This window comes from Mytilus trossulus, chromosome 10, assembly GCF_036588685.1.
Source record: "Mytilus trossulus isolate FHL-02 chromosome 10, PNRI_Mtr1.1.1.hap1, whole genome shotgun sequence".
Lineage (NCBI taxonomy): Eukaryota > Metazoa > Mollusca > Bivalvia > Mytilida > Mytilidae > Mytilus > Mytilus trossulus.
This window is the reverse complement of record NC_086382.1, coordinates 50,433,672-50,456,635: the sequence shown is the minus strand read 5'-3', so window position 1 is coordinate 50,456,635 and position 22,964 is coordinate 50,433,672. Positions and strand designations below refer to the sequence as shown.

At 31.5% G+C, this 22,964-nt stretch overlaps 1 protein-coding gene across 1 annotated transcript in view; it reads left to right on the top strand.

The window, feature by feature from the left end:
- Positions 1 to 22,685, top strand: part of LOC134687565 (inhibitor of Bruton tyrosine kinase-like) — a 25,060-nt gene extending 2,375 nt beyond the window's left edge. Inside the window, exons 2-25 of the mRNA XM_063547961.1 lie at positions 1 to 418; positions 607 to 703; positions 1,080 to 1,201; positions 1,798 to 1,908; positions 2,630 to 2,715; positions 3,255 to 3,333; positions 3,594 to 3,711; positions 6,832 to 7,003; positions 7,372 to 7,498; positions 8,522 to 8,717; positions 9,340 to 9,508; positions 10,167 to 10,272; positions 11,478 to 11,911; positions 12,809 to 12,901; positions 13,408 to 13,528; positions 13,764 to 13,860; positions 14,271 to 14,372; positions 14,933 to 15,050; positions 15,303 to 15,654; positions 15,964 to 16,181; positions 16,573 to 16,707; positions 17,133 to 17,573; positions 18,999 to 19,218; positions 22,454 to 22,685. The exon at positions 1 to 418 is cut by the window's left edge and continues 112 nt beyond it. Of these exons, the coding sequence (XP_063404031.1) occupies positions 113 to 418; positions 607 to 703; positions 1,080 to 1,201; positions 1,798 to 1,908; positions 2,630 to 2,715; positions 3,255 to 3,333; positions 3,594 to 3,711; positions 6,832 to 7,003; positions 7,372 to 7,498; positions 8,522 to 8,717; positions 9,340 to 9,508; positions 10,167 to 10,272; positions 11,478 to 11,911; positions 12,809 to 12,901; positions 13,408 to 13,528; positions 13,764 to 13,860; positions 14,271 to 14,372; positions 14,933 to 15,050; positions 15,303 to 15,654; positions 15,964 to 16,181; positions 16,573 to 16,707; positions 17,133 to 17,573; positions 18,999 to 19,218; positions 22,454 to 22,597 (4,164 nt within the window). The 5' untranslated portion in view covers positions 1 to 112 and the 3' untranslated portion in view covers positions 22,598 to 22,685. The remainder of the gene's footprint in view (positions 419 to 606; positions 704 to 1,079; positions 1,202 to 1,797; positions 1,909 to 2,629; positions 2,716 to 3,254; positions 3,334 to 3,593; positions 3,712 to 6,831; positions 7,004 to 7,371; positions 7,499 to 8,521; positions 8,718 to 9,339; positions 9,509 to 10,166; positions 10,273 to 11,477; positions 11,912 to 12,808; positions 12,902 to 13,407; positions 13,529 to 13,763; positions 13,861 to 14,270; positions 14,373 to 14,932; positions 15,051 to 15,302; positions 15,655 to 15,963; positions 16,182 to 16,572; positions 16,708 to 17,132; positions 17,574 to 18,998; positions 19,219 to 22,453) is intronic.
- The last annotated feature ends 279 nt before the right edge of the window (positions 22,686 to 22,964 follow it).

Sequence of the window (22,964 nt, the reverse complement as noted above, 5' to 3'; positions counted from 1 at the left end):
TGTGCCACAAATACAGTATTTATAACCAAGACAAACAGTATTTATTCATCTTCATTTTGTGACTATTAAGTCATCTTTCTTTGTGATTAAAGTCATACATTAGGCTGTAAATATGGAGTGTGGGTTGAAGTGTAAATCCAAAAGGCATGCCTTAGAAGTCAATGCAGCTGTAACAAAAGGATTGTTAGAAGAAATTCAAGCATACTGCAAACTTTGTTATGCTTCTACACAAGTGACCGATATATATGGAAGGACAACCCTACATGTGGCAGCATCGTGTGGCAAGTGTGATGTGGTTGAATGGTTGATGACTGATAGGAATGCAGATGCCACCCTTAAAGATGTAGAATCTGGGTGGACTGCCCTTCATAGAGCAGCTTTTTATGGACAAATGGCAGCATTTAGACTACTTGTCCAGGTAATGACATCAATTTAAATTTAAAACTTCATGTCAGGCATTTAGAAACAAGTAATGGTAAAAATGGACCAATTTTTTTTTAAAGAACTGAAAAATGTATAGTTTAGCTTACGTAAAAGAAATTTGATTGAAGTTTGTTGTGATGATGTATTTTTAAATTAAGAACATTCTGTTCATTTCAATTTCAGTTTAATTGTGACTTGTATAGTAGAGATCATGAAGGATTATCTCCCTTGGACTTGTTCCTGAAAAATGTTCCTGTCAATGTTTCTTTTTCTGATCAAGGTATGTACAATATTAATTACAATGAAAAATTTCATTCAGCTACATTTGTATGTTTATAACATATTTACCATGTTTACAATACAGTTTGATTAAATAAATACAGTACATTCAATCACAGTATAAAACTACCTGAATATTGAAAAAAATGGGGTTTCAGTATTTATAAGCCTTTTTGACAATTAACATTTCCATCCTTGTAGCTTGAGAAATGTTTTGAATTACACGAAAACATATTTTATTTACTAGTCCTACATATAAATGTATCAAAAATAATAGTTTCATGATATTTTGTTTTCTATACAATGAGGATAACATTTGACAGATAATAGTTTTGATAATTCAAACTCTTGAATAATATGATGATATCTTGTTGTAGATGCCAACAGTGTTTATTCTTGGGGTGACAACACTAACTTTACCCTTGGACATTCCACAGAACAGAGACGGATTTACCCAGAGAGAGTAGAAATGTTTAAAAATGACATTAATGTCAAAGATGTAAGTATAGAATAATATGTAAAGGTGTATGCATATTACTATCTACATATATGAAGATAAAAGCCTGACAAATATTTATCTACATCTAAACAATATTCAGATCCATACACTTCTTTTGAATAAACAAAATAAATTTTTTGTATCAATGTAAAATTAAGCAAGGGGACGAATGAGTAGAGTACTTGATGCGTTAATTCTGAATTTCACATAATTTTTTAATCAATGCTTTTTCTCCTATACCACATGTGAAAGCAATATTGAATACAAATACAATGTAGCCCCAAAAATCTGGTCTTTTTGCATGTACCAATTCTTTCACTCTCTCAAACCTGTGCGATAGTATAATTGAGACAGTTTGTTGAAGTTATAATTGTGGATAACAAAATGAAAATCACAAAGCAAATACTTTAAGAAGTCACACATTTCAAAAATTATAAAAATTGTTATTATTTTAATGAATAAACCAAGGTAAGTGAGAATGTTTTGCAAAGTTTCTATAATAAAATAATGCTGATGAAAGGATACATGTTTACTTAAAATTTAGACCCACTCTTCTCCAAGTTTTTTAAAGTTTTTAATCATATGGTATCTTACAGATTGTGATGTGTAAATACCACAGTGTTTTCCTATCACACACTGGACAAGTGTACACATGTGGACATGGACAGGGAGGTCGTCTGGGTCATGGTGATGAACACACTTGTTTGGTTTGTATACAGCTTTTGTATTAAATCGTTGTAATTGAAAAAAATCTAAAATCTTTTTGAACTCAGATTATTGTCATATTACAATTTTTCAGGACATCCTGTATTACTAGCCGAAAATAACAACATTATCAGGATATATAATATTTTTATTGTCAGAACTTTAAAAGAGGGGCAAAGATACCAGAGGAACATCTAAACTCATAGACCGAAAAGAAACTGACCACGCCATTGCTAAAAAAAGAAAAAGACAGACAAACAATAGTACAAAAGTGATGTTCTACAGGCTGACTTTCTGCTTCTAATCTTTACTTTGTATAAAGCTAAAATCTTTGAATCATGGCCTATGAACACATGCAAATATTTTTATCTGATGATATTTGTTTAACTGTGTTATGTCTTTTTATCTTGATAGAGACTGATTGAATTTGTAAATGAATATAATTGTTTTTCTTAGTTTTTTTTTTAAAAGAAAGCAACACATTCACAACATTTATTATTATATATAGTAAAGTAATAATTCAAAATTATAGAAAGATGTCATCATTTGAAATCCTCTCCCTATTTTGTGTGGAACATTCTTGACAGAAAAGTAAACGCTCATTTGAAACAAGAAATCTGATTGGATTAATTGTACTGAAGGCTTTCTATGGTCAATTAAAAGAATGGAACCCAATATTAGTTTAACATTGATATCAGTTAAGGAGTATGCTTTACTTTGTAGGTCCCAAGACAAGTGGAATCTTTAAATAATGAAGTCTGTATACAAATAGCAGCAGCAAGAGATCATACCTTAATTCTTGTTGACAGGTGACTTTTTTTTTTTAACAATTTTAGAAATTAACTGAAGCACAAGCTGTGTAATATAAGCATGATAAGACTTTGTGAAAGACACCCCAATTTATCCATCTGCCTGTTTGTCCAACAAATTTTTTCTTCACACTTACCAAAACACTTAAGAAATTGACAGGCATGAATTTGAGCACTTTTCAGATCTGTTGAATTCCTACTTTATGTTTTCTGATACTTTTAATCATTTTAGAATTGTTTTCTGCAACACTATTGAACCAAATTACCTCATATTTGGTTTGCTGCTCAGCACTGATGACTTGTAAGGTCTAACACCGTGAATAAATACTGCACAAAAAGGCAGGCTTCAGCTGACCCCTAAACAAAAATGTGTACAAGTTCAGGAAAAATGGAATTCATACATAACTCTAAAATATATAAATGTCCCATGACTGTAGGTAACAAAAGAAACTAAGCAAAATGACAATGACACATAAAATAACTCAGGACCTGAGGGCTCAATTAAACTACAATAAACGTTTTTATGCATATATTTTCAGTGGAATTGTATATTCTTGTGGATTGAATGAAAGCCATCAGCTTGGACAAACAGTTAAAACGTCTTTATTACCTAAGTCTGTAAGTATAGATTCAAACTTTTGATTGTCTGTCAGTCAACTTTAAAATATTCTGTACCATTTATAAGTTAATGGAAAGCAGATGAAATACAAAAGGTTGGTTTTTCACTTAAGAAACATATTCATAACATAATTTGTTTTAATTTTGTGCATTTTTTCTAGCTGTAATGCATTAAATCTATTTGTAATGTATTAGAATAATTTCCTTTTGCAAAAGTAGATTTTATTAAATTAATAATGATGAGATTGTTTTTATTCCAGATAAATGGTAAGGTACTAAAAGGGAAACAGATTAAAGGAATATGTGCTGGCAGGTTCCATTCTGTTGTGTATACTAACCATGCTGTGTTTACTTGTGGACTCAATGCTGGACAGCTAGGTTTGTTAGACTTGTTAGATATTAAACTGTTCAGCTACTTTTAGATACTATTTATTATTCAATGCAGGGGGAAAAAAACATACATATAGCACAGCTATTCAACAGAAAATTTTAAACACAAGTCACAAACAGAGTTGAAATTGAACATGCAATAATTCTCTTTCCAACATTTTTATACGACCGCAAATTTTGAAAAAATTTTCTTCGTATATTGCTATCACGTTGGCGTCGTCGTCGTCGTCGTCGTCCGAATACTTTTAGTTTTCGCACTCTAACTTTAGTAAAAGTGAATATAAATCTATAAAATTTTATCACAAGGTTTATGACCACAAAAGGAAGGTTGGTATTGATTTTGGGAGTTTTGGTCCCAACATTTCAGGAATTAGGGGCCAAAAAGGGCCCAAATAAGCATTTTCTTGGTTTTCGCACTATAACTTTAGTTTAAGTTAATAGAAATCTATGAAATTTTGACACAAGGTTTATGACCACAAAAGAAAGGTTTGGATTGATTTTGGGAGTTTTGGTTTCAACAGTGTAGAAATTAGGGGCCACAAAAGGGCCCAAATAAGCATTATTCTTGGTTTTCGCACAATAACTTTAGTTTAAGTCAATAGAAAATAATGAAATTTAAACACAATGTTTATGACCACAAAAGAAAGGTTGGTATTGATTTTGGGAGTTTAGGTCCCAACAGTTTAGGAATTAGGGGCCAAAAAGGGACCCAAATAAACATTTTTCTTGGTTTTGGCACCATAACTTTAGTATAAGTAAATAGAAATCTATGAAATTTAAACACAAGGTTTATGACCATAAAAGGAAGGTTGGTATTGATTTTAGGAGTTTTGGTCCCAGCAGTTTAGGAATAAGGGTCCCAAAGGGTCCAAAATTAAACTTTAATTGATTTCATCAAAATTGAATAAATGGGGTTCTTTGATATGCCGATTCTAACTGTGTATGTAGATTTTTAACTTTTGGTCCCGTTTTCAAATTGGTCTACATTAAGGTCCAAAGGGTCCAAAATTAAAGTTCGTTTGATTTTGACAAAAAATGAATCGGTTGGGTTCTTTGATATGCTGAATCTAAACATGTACTTAGATTCTTGATTATCGGCCCAGTTTTCAAGTTGGTCCAAATCGGGGTCCAAAATTAAACTTTGTTTGATTTCATCAAAAATTGAATAAATGAGGTTCTTTGATATGCCAAATCTAACTGTGTATGTAGATTCCTCATTTTTTGTCTTGTTTTTAAATTGGTCTACATTAAAGTCCAAAGGGTCCAAAATTAAACTTAGTTTGATTTTAACAAAAATTGAAATCTTGGGGTTCTTTGATATGCTGAATCCAAACATGTACTTAGATTTTTGATTATGGGCAATTTTTTGTTTTGTGCAATAGCAAGTCTTTTCAATTGCACAGTATTGCGCAATGGCAAGAAATATCTTATTGCAAAATATTGTGAAATAGCAATTTTGTTTTTAACTAGAGTTATCTTTCTTTGTCCAGAATAGTAAGCAAGAAATATCTAATTGTAAGATTTTTTTTTATTTGGAGTTATCTTTCTTTGTCCAGAATCAACTTAAATCTTTGTTCACTTTTTACTACCAACTGATAAATTAAAATAATCTTTACCATTCAGTGATAACAAGCAGTTTTTTTACATCTTAATATTTTATGATGTATTTAAATGAGTAGTTATTGTTGCAAACTCCATTAGAAATTTTAATTGAGATTAGTTTTGGAATAAGGGAAAGGGGGATGTGATTAAAAAAATTGGGTTCAATTTTCTCATATGAAATTTCATAAATAAAAAGAAAATTTCTTCAAACATTTTTTTGAGAGGATTAATATTCAACAGCATAGTGAATTGCTCTAAGAGAAAACAAAAATTTTATGTTCATTAGAACACATTCATTTCGTGTCAGAAACCTATGCTGTGTCAACTATTTAATCACAATCCAAATTTAGAGCTGAATCCAGCTTGAATGTTGTGTCCATACTTGCCCTAACCGTTCAGGGTTCAACCTCTGCGGTCGTATAAAGCTACGCCCTGCGGAGCATCTGGTTTATATTTACCAAACTTATAACATACTATTACTAATTTTTGTATCCCCATGAAAAGAAATGCTTACAAAAATATTAGTTTCAAACAAGGTCTTTATTCATCATATTGCATGAAATATTGGATATGTTCCTTGTTAATGCATGTAGTTGTGTGGACTTATCTATTTAAAACTAATGTAAAAATTGTTGGTCATCTATTTAAAACTAATGTAAAAATTGTTGGTCATCTTTTTTAAACTATAAATGTAAAAATTGTTGGTCATCTATTTAAAACTAATGGAAAAATATTTGGTCATCTATTTAAAACTAATGTAAAAATTGTTGGTCATCTATTTAAAACCAATGTAAAAATTGTTGGTCATCTATTTAAAACCAATGTCAAAATTGTTGGTCATCTTTTTATGCCCCACCTACGATAGTAGAGGGGCATTATGTTTTCTGGTCTGTGCGTCCGTTCGTCCCTCCGTCTGTCCCGCTTCAGGTTAAAGTTTTTGGTCAAGGTAGTTTTAGTACACATGTTCCCTATGATATGATCTTTCTAATTTTACTGCCAAATTAGAGTTTTTACCCTAATGTCACGGTCCACTGAACCTAGAAAATAATATTGGGAGTGGGGCATTCGTGTACTGGGGACACATTCTTGTTTAAACTAATGTAAAAATTGTTGGTCAATTCTAACCTGAAATAAATGTTTTAAAAATTCAAAAACCAAAACAACAAAAAAGAATTAAAGTATTCATGTTTATTACCAATCATTCATAGCTATATAGCTACAGAGATATTTATTGATGATTCAAACGAATTTAGTATGGTGTACCTGAAACTGAAGCATGATGTATGTTTTATTCATTAAGAAAATTCACACAAATTTATATCTACAGCCTAGGCATACATTTGAAGGTTGGGTTTATTTCCTTTTTCGGATGAATTGAGATGAATACTTGTCATTTTTTTGTGAAGTCGCTCTTTCAATAGGAAATGTATTTCCAAATTGAAGTCAGTTACCTTTTAGTTTCCAATGTAAGGGTAAAAGTTTTATCTGTTGATCTATTTTTCTCAGGTCATCCAAAGAGTCAAGACAGATTTTGTCCTTTAAGACAGGTGTCAGCACTAAATCAGAAGGACATTTTCTTTGAGAAGGTGGAATGTTCTGATGCAGCTGTCGTCTGTCTGACATCTCAAGGAGACATCTATGTACTGCATGAATACCAGTGTAGGAAAATAGCTTCAAAGTAAGTAATTTTCTGTTATGTTGTGAAAATTAAAATTAAAGATAGTAAAATTACTTTATTATGAAGAAAGTGGGTTACACTGAAATGTTCATGATAAAACAAAACAAAAAACAACAAAGACAAACAGAAGTCTTCAAAAACTAAAGTGAATTCTAATAGTAGGTGACATTTTAAAGTTATAACAAAAATTATATATATATATATATCTTTATTCTTTAAATGCCTTTCGAAAATGTAGTGTCTTCAGTAAACCTTGATTAAAAAGAACAATATTATGAACTCAAATGGAATGGTTGAATTTTTAGTTAAGAGAAATTGTGAATTAGTTAATAAAAAAACAAAAACCCCAAAAACCATTTTCATTTTAGATGGCAAGATATAGTAAAAATGAATGTATCTGGAGGTAACTTGGACCATAACACTGACATTGATGTACTGAGGGAGAAAGGAGGCACAGAACTTACCATACTCTTACAACATAGTCTTCCTGGAAAGGTATCACAATCAAAATTTATTATGGTTCTCTTGATTTGTGACAATAAATTCAATATGATTTTTATCTGACTTATTTTTTTAGAATTTTTAATGTTCACCAGTTTTGAAGCATTATGTATTGATTGATTGATTGTTGGTTGCTTAATTCCAGTGGCAAATATTTCAGGGATTAATTAGAGAAAGATTATTCAATTGTGGAGCTAACCAATTGAACACAACAGAATATCACCAGAAGCAGATGACTCTATCATATATGCCATGACTAATTGATTTAAATATGAACTTATTTCAGTTCTAAGATACTTATTGAACTAGATATTAGATTTTAGAAGTTCATTTATCCTTCTGACATAAAGACTAAATAATAGGATTCAGACATTATTAGCTGAATTCCTCTCCTTTCATCCTTTCACTTCGTACTTTATTTGGTCATTTTAACATTTTTTGATTCCAGCGTCACTGATGAGTCTTTTGTTGACGAAACATGCATCTGGTGTTAATATAAAATTTCAATCCTGGTATCTATGATGAGTTTATTCAGACTTCCAAGACACTGTGATTTACTAAAGATGTAACAAGGAAAAGGCCTGTTTTAAGTGCAATAAGCAGATACCATGCGATGTACAGTCATTGTTATATATTGTTAAGTAGCTATGTCTTTCTTCCACTGAAAGTTGGTTATTGTGACCATAAATTCAGTCATTAAATTGTAAATGGAAGGCAGTAATGAATATATAAGGGGGGACAGGACTTTTTTCGGGGCGTCCAGATCGGGTGTTTTTAAGCTTGGGATTTCAGGATTGGTCCTTTCTGGATTTTGGAATTCTTGTTTCTAATTTCAGGATGTCCGATTTAAATTTCTTTAAATTTGGGACCTCAGGATTTCATGTTTTGAAGCTCGGGATCAGGACTCCTCTGACCCCCCTAATATATAGAAAGGTCATTGGTGACTAATGTTCAACAGATGTAACAATGAAAAAAATCATGCATGAATTTTTTCTCACCAAAACCAATATTTTGTAGATATTTATATGGAGGACCAGCAGTCCAGTTCTTAAAAGATGTAGATGGGCCATTAGGAGACAAATTCTTGTTCAAGATGTCTGCCTGAGTTTAAATTCAGTATCCATAGTAACAGATAATGGAGAAGCATTCATTGGTACCATCAATCCTAAGAAATCTTCACCCAAAGATATTGTTCGTCAGAACTCAATTAATGGTAGAGTATATATTACATATATATTTAATAAATTTTTCAAATCGAAGATCAAATTTTTCAACTCCAAACTGAATTTTATGCAATGCAATTTTGATGGCCATCCATTTATTTTGTACAGTAATTCTGTTTTACTGTATCTAATTATTTCATCCTCAATAACCTGTAAAAAAACAAAGAAACCTGTAAAAATTTCAATGTTCATTGTTGCAAATTTTGATTTACATATTTACATCTGCAAACAGAAGAATTTAAAGAATTACTTACTGTGTCTTAAATGTTAATGTTAGTGTTTTATTCTAACTTCTGGTTTCCTTTTGCATTTGTATTACTGACATTGATAAGTTAAGTTGACTGTTATTCTCCTAGCACAAATTGATAAAATTCCTGGCTAGTTGTACAGATTGATTCCATAACCCTAACTCTATTCCGTCAATCTTTTTCTGTAAGGTTTTGCTATAGGTGGAAAGAAACACTACCAGTTTTGTAAAGTCTCATAATTATATATATAATCACACCAATCATACATGAATCTTTTAGTAAGAAAAGTAAAACTAGTCTTGAAAGCCCAATCATTGCACACTTATCTCTTATCTTCTCCATTTTTTCTATTTTCATTGTACAGCAACTGGAGATGATGATTTTGGTAAGATGAGATTAATTGATTTGCTATTAAAAGATGAAATAGAGGATGTGTTGTTGAGAAGACTCCCTAACATACATAGAGCTACACAAATATTCTGTGACAGAAAAGGAAGAAACTTTACTGTGCTACAGTCCAAACCTAATCTGTGGTGAGTAATATAAATTATTAAAAGCATGGTTTGTGTACTAAATGTAATGGAATTTGTTTTAAATTTAATTGTATCTTTGAGTGATTTTATTAATCTGATGTAATGTCTTTCTTTCTCTCTCTCTTTCTTTTATTTTGGTTATTCTTTCTTTAAATTTTAATTATCTTCTGCTACAACAAAAAATATACGTATGGCAGAGACTCTGGTTGTACAATTATTTTAGTTGATTAATATTAAAGGTAAATATCAGCATTTACGTGGACCAGGTCGACCAGCTAGTTTAAAGAGGAATTATGTCCCTTGTAAAGTCTGTTGTTCCATCTATCTGGCCTTAAAAGAGCTATCACACATACAATTCTTGCCAATTGTTTATGAAATTGATAACAAATGGTTTATATCAGCAATATTTTGGTTGACTATTGAAAATCTACACTAATCAATTATTATTACAGGACTTATGTCCCTTGAAAGTGTAAATTCGAAGGACACATGCATTGTATTTCCTGGACTCATTTCTTGTAAGATATTTATGAAAAAGTTTCACAGAACAAAAAGATGGAATTATTGTCCTTTGACCAATGAAATAAGTGCATTGACAGGCTAGGGATATTGAAACACTGTTCTTTAATTTGAATTCAAATTTTGTTATTTATTTCAGTGTAACAGATGTACCATCTATAAGTACCTCTAGTATGATAGAAGACTGTGAACAACTAATGGAAGAAGCTGATGAATTTGATATGATTCATGATGTCATTATAAAGGTAATTTGTAATTGCAAGTTAAGAGTTTAAGAGAATAGCAAATGTTCTATAAGAAGCAGTACGTAGGAAGTTGGCCTCTCTCTCTCAATGATGATCTATTGATTTAAAATTTTGCATAGTTTATATAAACATTTTTAGGTTTGTGAGAAGGACAGTTTGCCTTGTTCTCCCCTTTATTAACCCCCTATTGACAAAGTCTGGACTGCTGTCTATCTGTCAAATTTTCAAAGTTCAAATTTTGTTCCAGTCTGATGATTTGGACAAAGTTATTGTACTTGCACTTAAAAAATTTACTCAAATTATCAGTTTTCCACCCTAGTCCATCATGCTTGAAGATATTGATTTGATAATTGATATATATAGATTCTACCACTGCATCCAGTGTGATACAATATTTGTCCACACGAGTCAGTAAAATTTTCATGCTGAGCGTTTTAAAATTTTAAAATTTAACTGTTGAGAGTGGATAAATTGTATTACAAGAGATTTGGTGATGGAATCTGTTTCTCTAATGATTTTTAAACAATATTTAGGCAAACTTATTTCTTTGTTTTGAATGATCAGCAAAAAGATGTGTTCTTTCTATGTTACCTCATCAGGCATGGTCGCTTTTTTTAATGCCATCACAAGATGAAATTCAGAGGAAAGTAAGAAAATTTGACGTCATAATCTGATTAAAATCACTGAAGAACTCAGATCAAACAAACCACTTGTAGATTTCATTTTTTATACAATGGGGCAGAAAGGGATAAATTTACAAAGAAATAGATTTAACATGACAAGGTATAGATCAAGCTTAAATTTTGTTTGAGTCTGATAGTTTTGTTCAGGCTTATTCACTCAATCAGTTTCCTCACTTTTTTTTCGCCATGCTAGAAGATATTGATTTCATTTGATGATTTGTGTATTGTTTAATAAAGAGATGTTACATATCAAGTTCAAGTTTTGTTCTGGTCTGAAGATTTTGTGAAGAGGTCCTTGGAATCAGAAAGTTCACTTCAATAATAATTTTTCAATACTTTTTCTCATCATGATTGAAGATATTGACTGATATTTATTTTAATGTTTACACCATGACAAGTTATAGATCAAGTTAGCATATTATTCCAGTACAATGAATTTTTAACCAGTAGGGGTCTATCTATTACCATATTTTCAGAATGCTTGTTCAAGCTCATAGTTATTATAATTTCTTTTATTTTCAGATTGGTGGCCATTCATGGATAGCCCATAAATATATCCTTCTGAGTAGATGTGATTATTTCCACAAGTTATTAGCTGAGAGTAAGAAGATGGAGGATGACGATACTTCTGTTATAACAGTACAGGGGACTCATCCTGATATCTTTGACCAATTGATCAAATTTATTTACACTGATACTTGTGACCTTTTAACCCCTGGTGCGAAATTTGAACTTTCCAAAATATCTGTTGAGTCTGGAGCTGAAGATGATTTTCTTGGTAAAGTTATGGACACTGCTGTTATAACCTCTCCACATACAACGTCAGCATTTGAAGTACTGAAGAAAAAGAAAGGGCATGCTGGGAAAAAGGATGAGAAACAAGTAAAGTCAACAAATCCTGTCAAGATGTTACAAGACTTGGCAAAGAAATATGGCATTAAAGGGTTACCTAAAAGGTATATATTAAATAAAATTAAGAGTGGAATAGGGGAATGTTTCAAAGAGACAATAACACAACAAAAAAGCAGAAAACAGCTGACGGCCAACAATGGGTCTTCAACACAGCAAGAAAATCCTGCAACCGAAGGTAGCTATAGGCTTCAGCTGTCCCTTAACAAAATGTTGCAAAACAAAGCTTAGTGGTTAGTGCATCGGACTACTAACACAAAGGTTCCTGGTTCGATTCCCGTCTGGGATGAAAATTTCAGGAACTGAATTTTCGGCTCTCCCTTGACACCATTTGCGAGTATGGTCTCGAGGAAACGATGATAGTCCGTCGGAAGGGGACGATAAATGGCTGACCCGTGTTAAGAGAGAGCCATATCTCTTGCACGTTAAAGACACCCTTGTAGATTTTGAAAAAGAGCAGGCTTATGCCGCTACAAGGCAGCACTTGCACCCGCAAAGTGGAAAGGAATTAATATAAGTTGCAAAACTTGTTTCCCAATCCACTATAAATAAATATGTTTAAACTAACAAAGCTTAGATGTGTATTAAGTGGATTACATCTTACATTTCAAAAGGTTGATAGATATGAATGAAAGGAGATAAATTTATGCTTAGCATGGAAGAAACTGTTGGCAATCAGTTCATTTGCCAGTGCATTAATTAACATTAGATTAAAATGAGAGATTTATGGTGTGATTTTAGGAAATGATGCATACGAAAAATGCTATTATTTTTTTTAAACCTACTGGGTCTTAATTTTCTCAATTATAAAAGCATGATTAAAATTTTGAGTTTACAATAAATGTATTTAGTTTCAAGCAAACATTCATCTGAGTTCTGCTGTACTTGTGTCTTATCTGTCACAAGGTATAATGTTTTCCTCATGTTTTATTTCTTTATTTCAGACTAGAAGCTGTAAAGAGTATAGGAGGTAAAATAGATCTATTACCAAACAGATTTCTGCCTAAACCTTCAATTATGTTTGACAGACAAAGAGAGTAAGTTTCATAGACAATTCTTTCCTACACAAACTTCATTGTATTGAATAGCATGGTAAATTTGAAAATTTATGCAAAGTAAATCTAAACAATATAGAATTCACTTTTCTTTTAATTGTCCACACTTTTATTCAGAGTAATTGCTTAAAGTCAACTATGAATGACATAACTTTAAAAAAAAAAAGATGGTTATAGATTTCATTAGTTAATTATTCTATTTCAACACCAGTAAATATTTTTTGAAAGATACAAGTAATCTAAAACTTATTTAATTTACACAGCTTGGAGAGCTAAGGTTAGCTATAGGCATTTCATGACACCTGATTTATCTCATTTGAAAATTTAGTCCAAATGGAAGAAATATGACAAGAAAAATAATTTAAAAGATGGAATATAATATGAGATGTAAGTGGCAAAACAGACCTCTAGTGGCCACAGATTGAAATAGTTAAATAAATGCCATTATTGATATAGCATGTTGACTATAATATGAATATATCTTCCAGGAAAGGTCTATATGATGTGTGTATAAAATCAGAAGATGGTGTAGAATTTATGTGTCACAAATGTATATTAGTGGCCAGACTGGAATACTTCCAGAGTATGTTAAGCTGTGGATGGGTTGAGGTTAGTTTAATTAAATTAGAAAATTTTACTCTCGGAAAAAATTATATAATGATTTGACAAATATCATAAAATGTGATGTTTTTTTCTGTCTTCATTTACTTCTGATTTTAGAAACCAAAATATCATGAACACCGAAATCTTTATATGCAAATGTTAATACATTCAAGAAATACACCAAAACTATGCAAAAAATAATGCCATGTATGATTTACTAAGAATATGTATGTAATTTCAGACATCTAATACCAAATCACTAAATCTTCCAGTGACGGGAGAAGTGTTAGAAATATTACTGGATTATCTCTATACTGATAAATCTGTTGTAATCACAGGTTAGTTTTATAATACATATATTTGTGTCCTTTTTCAAAGGTATACTGTTCTTTTTTAATCTAACATTTCTTCAATAATACAGGATAAATTTGTTATGTTAGTTTCCATGATTCTACGATTATAAAGTGGGAAATTTTTAATGAAAATTCATAAAAAAACAACGTAAAGAAGGTGTACCATGTTTAATTGTATTTATGCAGGACTTGATATATATGTTTTGTTCTTTTACTTCTGTTCTGTCTATTTTAAAAGCTCTTCAGAGCTTATGTTTGTATTTGTAGTGCATATACCCACTCTAAATAAAACTTAATGAATTATGTCTTATTTGTCATGCAAAAACTCCTGTCCAACTAGCTTATCCATTCCTCTATCATTGTTCATATTGTAAAGAATACATTTTGTTTTATAGATACAGACAATGTAGAGCTATTATGTAATATCTTAGTGGTAGCAGATCAGATGTTAGTTGTCAGACTAAAGGAAATGTGTGAAACATCTCTCTCACAACTAGGTATGTGTAGTTATTAATAAGTATAAAAAACAACTAATTATTCCTTTGAAGCATTACTGATTTCTTCAAGTGGCAAACATTTCTGGTATATCAAGGATGAATCAGACTAAGAAACGAGAGTTCTTTAAAAGATTTAAGATTTGCAAGATAAGTAGACATTATGATATATACGAAAAATTGTAATTATCAACACATTTTCTTGTCTTCTGGAAATAGAGAATTTTTTAATGCTCATTTAGGACTACTTAATGATAGTTTATCTTGGTATTTTTCAAGCCACTTCAATAAGATTCTTACTTACTTAATTATATCCTGCTTTGATGAATGAACTTCAAGTTTAACCAAATTTAGATAAAAAGCATTGGAATATTACTTACATTAATATTATTACAAGTCAAGATTTAAATAAAAGTTTCAGTATCATTGTTTCAGAGCAGCAATGCTTTCAAAATTAAACATTTTGAACATTGAGTTAGCGTGTGCTAAGCAAAACAGAATTATATGGAACTGTTGACTATTAAAATATCAGTAATTTGATGAAGGTAAATCTTTTTTTTCAGTGACTTTTAAGAATGTAGGAGAATTACTTGAGTTTTCCAGTCTGTACAATGCTACACAACTCAAGTCTACATGTCAACAGTATATACATATCAATCTAGCTGCATTAATGGAAGGAAGGTTTGTAACTATCTTAGATCATATATTATTAAGCTTTGAGACCTTCATTGAAAACAGGATTTTCCTTGGGGTACCCGTTTTAGCAAAAATTTGGTGATAAAAATATAACTCATCAGGTCACTTATTACATTGTTACGAGTTTGTCATCATGTTAATTCATCAGTTTTCGTTAATGTTTTAAATGATCAAGTTTTCTACATCCAAAAATATCAATGTATCTGATTTGATTTCACAAATCGTATTCAATTTCAGGTATTTAGATATCCTGAGCGATGAAGTAATTGGAGACCTGATGTCCTACTACAGAGAACAGGTGCCCGTTATGTGTAGGAGAATTATCACCCCTTGGGATGAAGGCCCTGATAAAGCATACTTAGAGGAAATAGCACAGGGCCCTAAGATGGAAGACAGCTTTGAGACCCCTACCAGGAAGAGTAAATCTAAGAAGAGGAGGAGTAGAAATAAGAGTATGTCAGAGGATGTAGATAAGTCTGGTTCTCTGAGACAGCGACAGATTTCTATAAGTTCTGATATCAGTGTCAAATCTGATGATGAAATAACAGAGGTAGACACAGTATCTAGTCCAACAGAACCTATATTTAAGGTATACATTTATTCATACAATTTTTAGTATAATTGAGAATTAAATAAGAATATGCTGTTTAATTGACAATGTGACAACTCTCCTCCACAGAGGTCATTCATGGCTTTGTTAATTTAAATTTCTGTAAACAAACGGATATAACAATAATAATACAAACGCAAATACTTTAATGGAAAAGTCCAATGTTAAAGCAAGTCCTTAACTTCAAACAATCACCAAAGACACATTAGTTGTCAGTTTCTTAATCCATCTGTTAATGAGAAAATTTGCTGATATACAAAAGTTCTAAATGTTGTCTTATTGTTTTAGGATATACCATTGGAAGACAGAACAATCAAAGACAAGTCTTCTCCTGTGTCTATCACAGTACCTCCAGGAGGATCTAAATGGGGTCCAACTCCATTAAGTCCATCTCCTGGACCTATGTGGCCTAAATCTCCACAATCATTCACTGAAACAAAAGTCCAAGGTACAGACTTGAGACAGATCATGGAAGAAGAAGATAAAGATCATACAAAATCTACAAGGTAAGAACTATTATTAAACTTTACAATAGACAAATGAAACTTTAAAGCCATTCCTTATTTTAGAAATGAAGTCAATTTATATCAGGTTGACCATCTGGTTTGGGAATATTGGAATATCTTATTGAACAGACTTATGAAGTATATCACATATTTGGTAAAATGATAATGGTCATGTAAGAAAAAAAGGAACTTGTATTAACCTCTAAGATGGATAGAGTTGGTCAATTACTACATGCTTTTGATAGTCTAACACAATTATTTCGTCAATTTCTAAAGAAAACACTACAATAACGTTAACAAATATTTTAAACATGATTGCGTTAAACATAACAAACAAAAGATTTTTTTTTCTTTTTATCTTTTCATATTTAATTTTTCCATATCATTGTAGTCCGTCCCAGAAGAGATTCTCCTGGAAGGATGTAAAGAAACAACAAGCTAAATCAGCTCCTGTACAGAAAGGACAAAGCACGAAGACAGAAGATACCATTGAAGAATCAGAGCAGGTCAAAACAGCTTGTCCATGGTATGTCAGTTAATAAATTCTTTCCAGAAAAGACATTCAGGTTGTGGATAAACTATTGGTTCCAGGAATTTTGAAAAGTGTACATATTTTTATAGAAGATATCAATGTTATTTTGCTTCTCCATGCATTTCATATTCATCTTTCTGATTTACCACATGATCTCTTAGAACTAGTTCTTTACAAATAAATGAACTTTCATTGAAGCTTGATTGTTTTAACTTTAGACATCTAGCAGTTGATGGTATTTCAAAGTGTCTTCAGTGGTTGTTATGCATTCAAATTGAACAGTTTGTTATGGTTTAAAAAGAATGTATGTCTGTGCTCCTGTTTATGACTGACCTGATATTAAATATATTACTCCATATCTAGGGTTTTTTTTTTTTTTTTTTTAAATAACTCATTTTGTATTTACATTGTTTTTTTAGGGGTGATGTTGGTAAAGTAGCAAAGTCATTTAGAGATTTAATGGTTGAGGATAAAAAGAGTCAGAATACACAACAGAAGTCAGGACAAAGTGCTCAAAACGTCCAACAAAGTCCCCCAAAAAAGTCTGGACATCATACAGAGAACCTCAATCAGAATGCACAGCAAAAGTCAGGAAAAAGTGCTCAAAACGTCCAACAAAGTCCCCCAAAAAAGTCTGGACAACGTGCAGAGAACCTCAATCAGAATGCACAGCAGAAGTCAGGACAAAGTGCTCAAAACTTGAATGACAAAGGATCTAGGAATAAAAAAGCTGCAGAAAATACTAAAAATTCTCATGTACCTAAAGATCTACTTGTAACTTCATCAAAGTCTTCTAAGAGTATTCCTGTGCTTAAAGCCCAGGTTGCAACTACAACAAAGTCAGCGTCTAATTTATTCAGGTACATTTTGGAAATGTTTTTGTTTTGGAGTTCAACTGTGTGAAAGAGTCTGTGTGACCATTTATTTTCAGCTTTTGTACATCAAAAGTCTGTCTCATAAATTTTCAAAATTAATCATCCAAAACACACTTGGTATTTGTTACTTTCAATTGAACATTGAAGAAATTGAACTGGTATTTCTGAATATAATTATACTTCTAAGGTTATGATGGTTTTTTTTTTAAACCAAGTCTTAATATAAAAAAAGGAGATGTGGTATGATTGCCAATGAGACAACTATCCACCAATGTTTAAATAAAATGGATGTGAGCAATGGCCTTCAATCATGAGAAAAACGATTCCATAAATGGGCTGTAAAAGTCTGTCCACAAATAACTTCATGAGCATGATAATGTTTTATGTTTCACTCATCTTATTGATGTAGACATTTTTCTTATAATATTGTAATAAAACCCTATAGTCCTAGATCTATATAAGCTTTAATATTATTAACCTACTTTTGAAATAATTACAAGCAATGGGTACAGTACAGAGAATGGTTTCAAAATTGATGAATAGGGTTTAAAAGGGGCATTATAGGACAGTTTCAAATAATATGCTAAATTCATAGTTTTTTGTACTCATACTCCAAAATCAACCAATCAAAATGCAGGATTTCATGTTTTGAGCATGATTTTTGTGCACCAAGCACTGAGCAAAGTTTCAACTCAAGAAAAGTGGTGAATTGGAGATTAGATTTTTTATTAGATAAAGAAATATATACTATAAACCAGTAAAAAGTTATTTTTGCTTACTTTGCCAGTAGAAATATAATGAGAATATAAATCGTAGAGAATATGTTAAACTTGGATTTTTATGGGCCCGTAATGAAGTTGTCGGTGCCATATAGTTTTACCCTTGTCTGTAATTCCATCATTCCACTGTATGACCACAACAATCCATTATACAGAGTTTTTTTCTAAACGCTTTCAGATATTGGGATGATTTTTGGCAAGTGAGTTAACCAAGATGAGTTACAAATCAAGTTTATATTTTAGAACCGCTCAGCTCTTTTTTGCCGAAATTATGGGCTTTAGACTTTGAAAAATTGTTGAAAATCACAGTTATACAGACTTTTTTTCTATACACATCCAGATTTTGATCTGATTTTTGATATGTGAGACAACCATCATGTTTGTGTCCATATGTGTTATTGAAATTGCAGATGTTTTAACTTTGGAGACAGGGCCATTTGTGTCGCTTTGACACATCTAGTTTTTTATTACACTTCTTAAAGTCGATTTGAAAATCGCAAATTTGTATAGATGCAAAATAGACTAGCAAAGATGAAACGCAAAATAAAGTATCCATGAAAATAAGTTGGTTTACAGTTATGTAAAATGTTTGTTAACATATTTACTCTTTACACATGAAATATGTTTTTAGTTGGGGCCTACCTACAAGTGCAGTACATCAGAGAAAGGAATCTGTATCAGAAACTCCCCTTGAGAGCCCCAAAAGTCCTACAGAAGCTGTGAATCCATGGCAACAGAGACAAGAGGCAGCATCAGGCAAATCGTTTAGCTTTACAGAAATTGTTAAAGACGAAATTCAGAAGCATGAGACACTTGCACGTACAACAAATAAGCCACTAGGAATGATACAGGTAATATTTTTATTGCCAAATAATTTAAAACTTTACAGAGAGTAAAATAGTCATATATCCTAGTTCCTAGATGACCCAAACTTAACACTTGTAGGGGCAATGAAATTATTTTAATTTTTTTTGGTTTCTGCATTTTCAAAAAATGATGGATAGAGATTTTATGTTTGGTATTAAGAGACGTGAGAAGAACTAATAGAACAGAGGATCATTTCACAAAAAATCTTATATAAGGAAAAATGCAAGACAAACCTACTGCCTATCCAGATAGCTTTTGTGACTTAGTACTGTCATCATCACTGGTATTAAAGAGATAATAGTAACTGCAGTTACGATTATCCCAATATGGCGACGGCAGATATAGGTAAAATCTTTACAGTCATTTTACTCAAATGTAGCATGTTTTTGTCACTAGTTACTCAGCTGCAAGGTTTTTCTATACCATTGCATCATATTTGAATCGTAACGGTGCACTGGGATTGTCTAAGCGCTTTGAAAATTGCGGTTGAAAAATTAGGGATGATAATTGAAACTCGGATGAATAGATAATCGTAATTATGGTATTAAAAAATGCGAAGATAATCGTAACTGGATAGTGTTTTATTGATATTGACACTAAAAACGTATATCTGATAGCACATGATGAAATTATGGTGATGAATTAATCACGTTTCAAAATCTTATGACATATCTTTGTGTGGATATATTATTAATGGTTCTAATGGTAACAGCTACATATTATTATATCATAAAATTGGAAGGATGTACAAGCTTTAAGGAATTTGGATATGGGAAAAACACGAACTATGTTAAAATACAGAAAACTCCCAAGAACTAGGAATGTCACAAAATATGGGAATGAGCAATGAGGCAATTTTATAGGAAGTGATGATATACCAGTATGGCAATAATTGTCTGGGGAAACGCATGTGTCACCCTACATCAGATTTGTGATTAATAAAATTGAGTATGGAAATGGGGAATGTATCACAGAGACAACAACATGACCATACAAAAAACAACAACAGAAGGTCACCAATAGGTCTTCAATGTCGCGAGAAATTCCCGCACCCGGAGGCGTCCTTCAGTTGGCCCTAAGACTGTTAAAGAACATTGATTTATCCTGAATAAAAACATATAATAATTATTGTTTTAAATCATTTAATGCAGAGAGAGTTTAACGAGAAATTAAGAACAACAGTTTTGTACTTTTGGGATATGGGATATTGCTACCGCCCCCCCCCCCCCCCTCTCCCTCCATTTTCTCCCCAAAAAAATCCACCTTAAACGCGCACATAACATTGAAACTTTGAAAACAATTAGAATATCTACAATTACCACAATACCTGACCCGACAGCTGCTTCATTGTCAATTTATTGAACAGGTACATAGATATAGGAAGATGCGGTGTGAGTACTAATGAGACAGCTCTCCATCCAAATAACAATTTCAAAAAAGTAAACCATTATAGGTTAATGTACGACCTTCAACATGTATACATTAAAAGGTAATACATATTGTTGTCTGTTTTAAGGGCATTTTTCAATAAAAGTGTGAATTTCAGACCTAAAAAAAATAAAAATCAACTTGTCAATTTTTTTATTTCTAGAGTTATTTTGAATACCTTAATTGTAGACCTGTTTGTAAATAAAAGTAAAAAGTGCAATCTTAAATACTCTTTAAAATGATATCATTTTCCAAATGTATGTACTGTTTCGCAGGGGACATTTGTCCACTACGAAACTGCTTTTAAACGCACATCTTATTGCATTTTAATGTCTCCTATAGACATTCTAGTTTGTTTTACTTTATAAACTAGAAAGATCTCATTTTTTTCTGAATGTGAGAACCATTTTTTATGGATAAATATTAGACAGTACTTCACATATAAACGTACAACTTATGTTACGTAGTGGACATTTTCATGAGTTTCGTAGTTGACATCAACCCTATACTATGTTGATAACATACTGAAAATAACATTAAACTAACCCTTGCTATTTGTTTTGCGCGAATAGAATTGAAAAATAAAAATCTCCAATACTTGTTTCGTAGGTGACCGTTTTGTAGTAGACATATTTACATGGTTTTTTTCCCAAAATCTCCATATTGCAATAGTAACAAGAAAGATTATATTCATCAAAACACGTATTAAGCTGTACACTCATTTTGTTTCATAATTTTAGAACCAGATACTGAAGGAGATTTGAACCGTTTCGAAGTGGACATTAAACAAAAATACGGTATCACTCTGGTCTATCTGAGGTGCTCTTTTTGTCAACAATTAAAGTGACGTTATTAAAACATCATTTCTTTTGTAAGACCCTTATGTTTATATCTCTTGCAAACATTGAGCATGAATGTTGAATAGGGTGTCTAGGAAAATGCCAGGAATCCATAGCTTATTAGTCCCTCTAATTATATTATGTTTCTTTGCTTAAAAAATGTTTAATCTAATTCCATGTAATGACTGCACAAAAAAATACTTGTAAAGATCAAAAACATTTTTTTTAAAGTGGCTGGGAAAAGAAATCACGGTTTTGTAAAAAAATTAAAAAAAACGCCAATAAATCGAGAGATATATAAATAAATTTGCCTTAAATATTAACCCGTAAGTTTCTTCATTTTTTTTATTTTCTGTTAATGTCATCCATTAACTGTACATTTGCAATTTAATTCACACAATACCATTGAAATGCTGAAAGACACATTTAATTTTTCAGTTACTATTATCTGATCAAGAAATAACGATTAGCAAACAAGAAAAATTACAGAGAGTTACGATTATCATCCCGAATCACAATCACAATTCCAGGGCACCGTTACGATTCAATTATGATGTTATGGTATAGAAAAACCTTGCAGCTGAGTAACTAGTGACAAAAACATGCTACATTTAAGTAAATTGACTGTAAAGATTTTACCTATATCTGCCGTCGCCATATTGGGATAATCGTAATTGCAGTTACTATTATCTCTTTAATACCAGTGCATCATGAGGTAATTTGATTTGATTGAATGTATTCATTAATTTTCTGTATCTTACCTACCTGGTCTGAGCGTCACTGATGAGTCTTGTGTACATGAAAAGCATGTCTGGCATATTAAATTATAATCCTGGTACCTTTGATAACTACTATCACATAAGTAGGTATTCAATTTTCTTTCCATGAATTTTGACCTTTTTGCAGCTACTCCATTGAATATGTCAATGAAGATTAATTTATATGTTTACAGATTGAAGAACAGGCTATCCAGGAATTGTTACAATATTATCGTGCTTCAGAAAGTTTTGATGAATGTATCTCAGTAGAAAGAGTTCCTCAGGCAATGGCAGCACCATTGTGGACAGCTAAACAACAGAAACAGTCACATGTATAATGCATTGTACCAAACTCAGAAGTTTTAATATTTTTCTCATAGAAGTAATACTTAGATTTTATTATGTTTATTCACACAATATTAACTTGTGGTATATTACATATTAATTTGCTCAATATAAGCATGAATGTGTCCCATTAAGAATCATTTCTCTTGTGTAGATGATGTACATGTATGTTTATATGTATTTATTATGTATAATAGTTTATGAGTATTTGATGTGATTTTAAAAGGCAAGTCCCGTTATATAAATGTTATACCATATAATCAAAGTTGAACCAATGTTTCATTACTTATTATTGGCCATGTGTTCAATCCCACACTTAATCAAGGCTCAGTATGTTCTGCTAGTTAGCTAAGCAAGCAG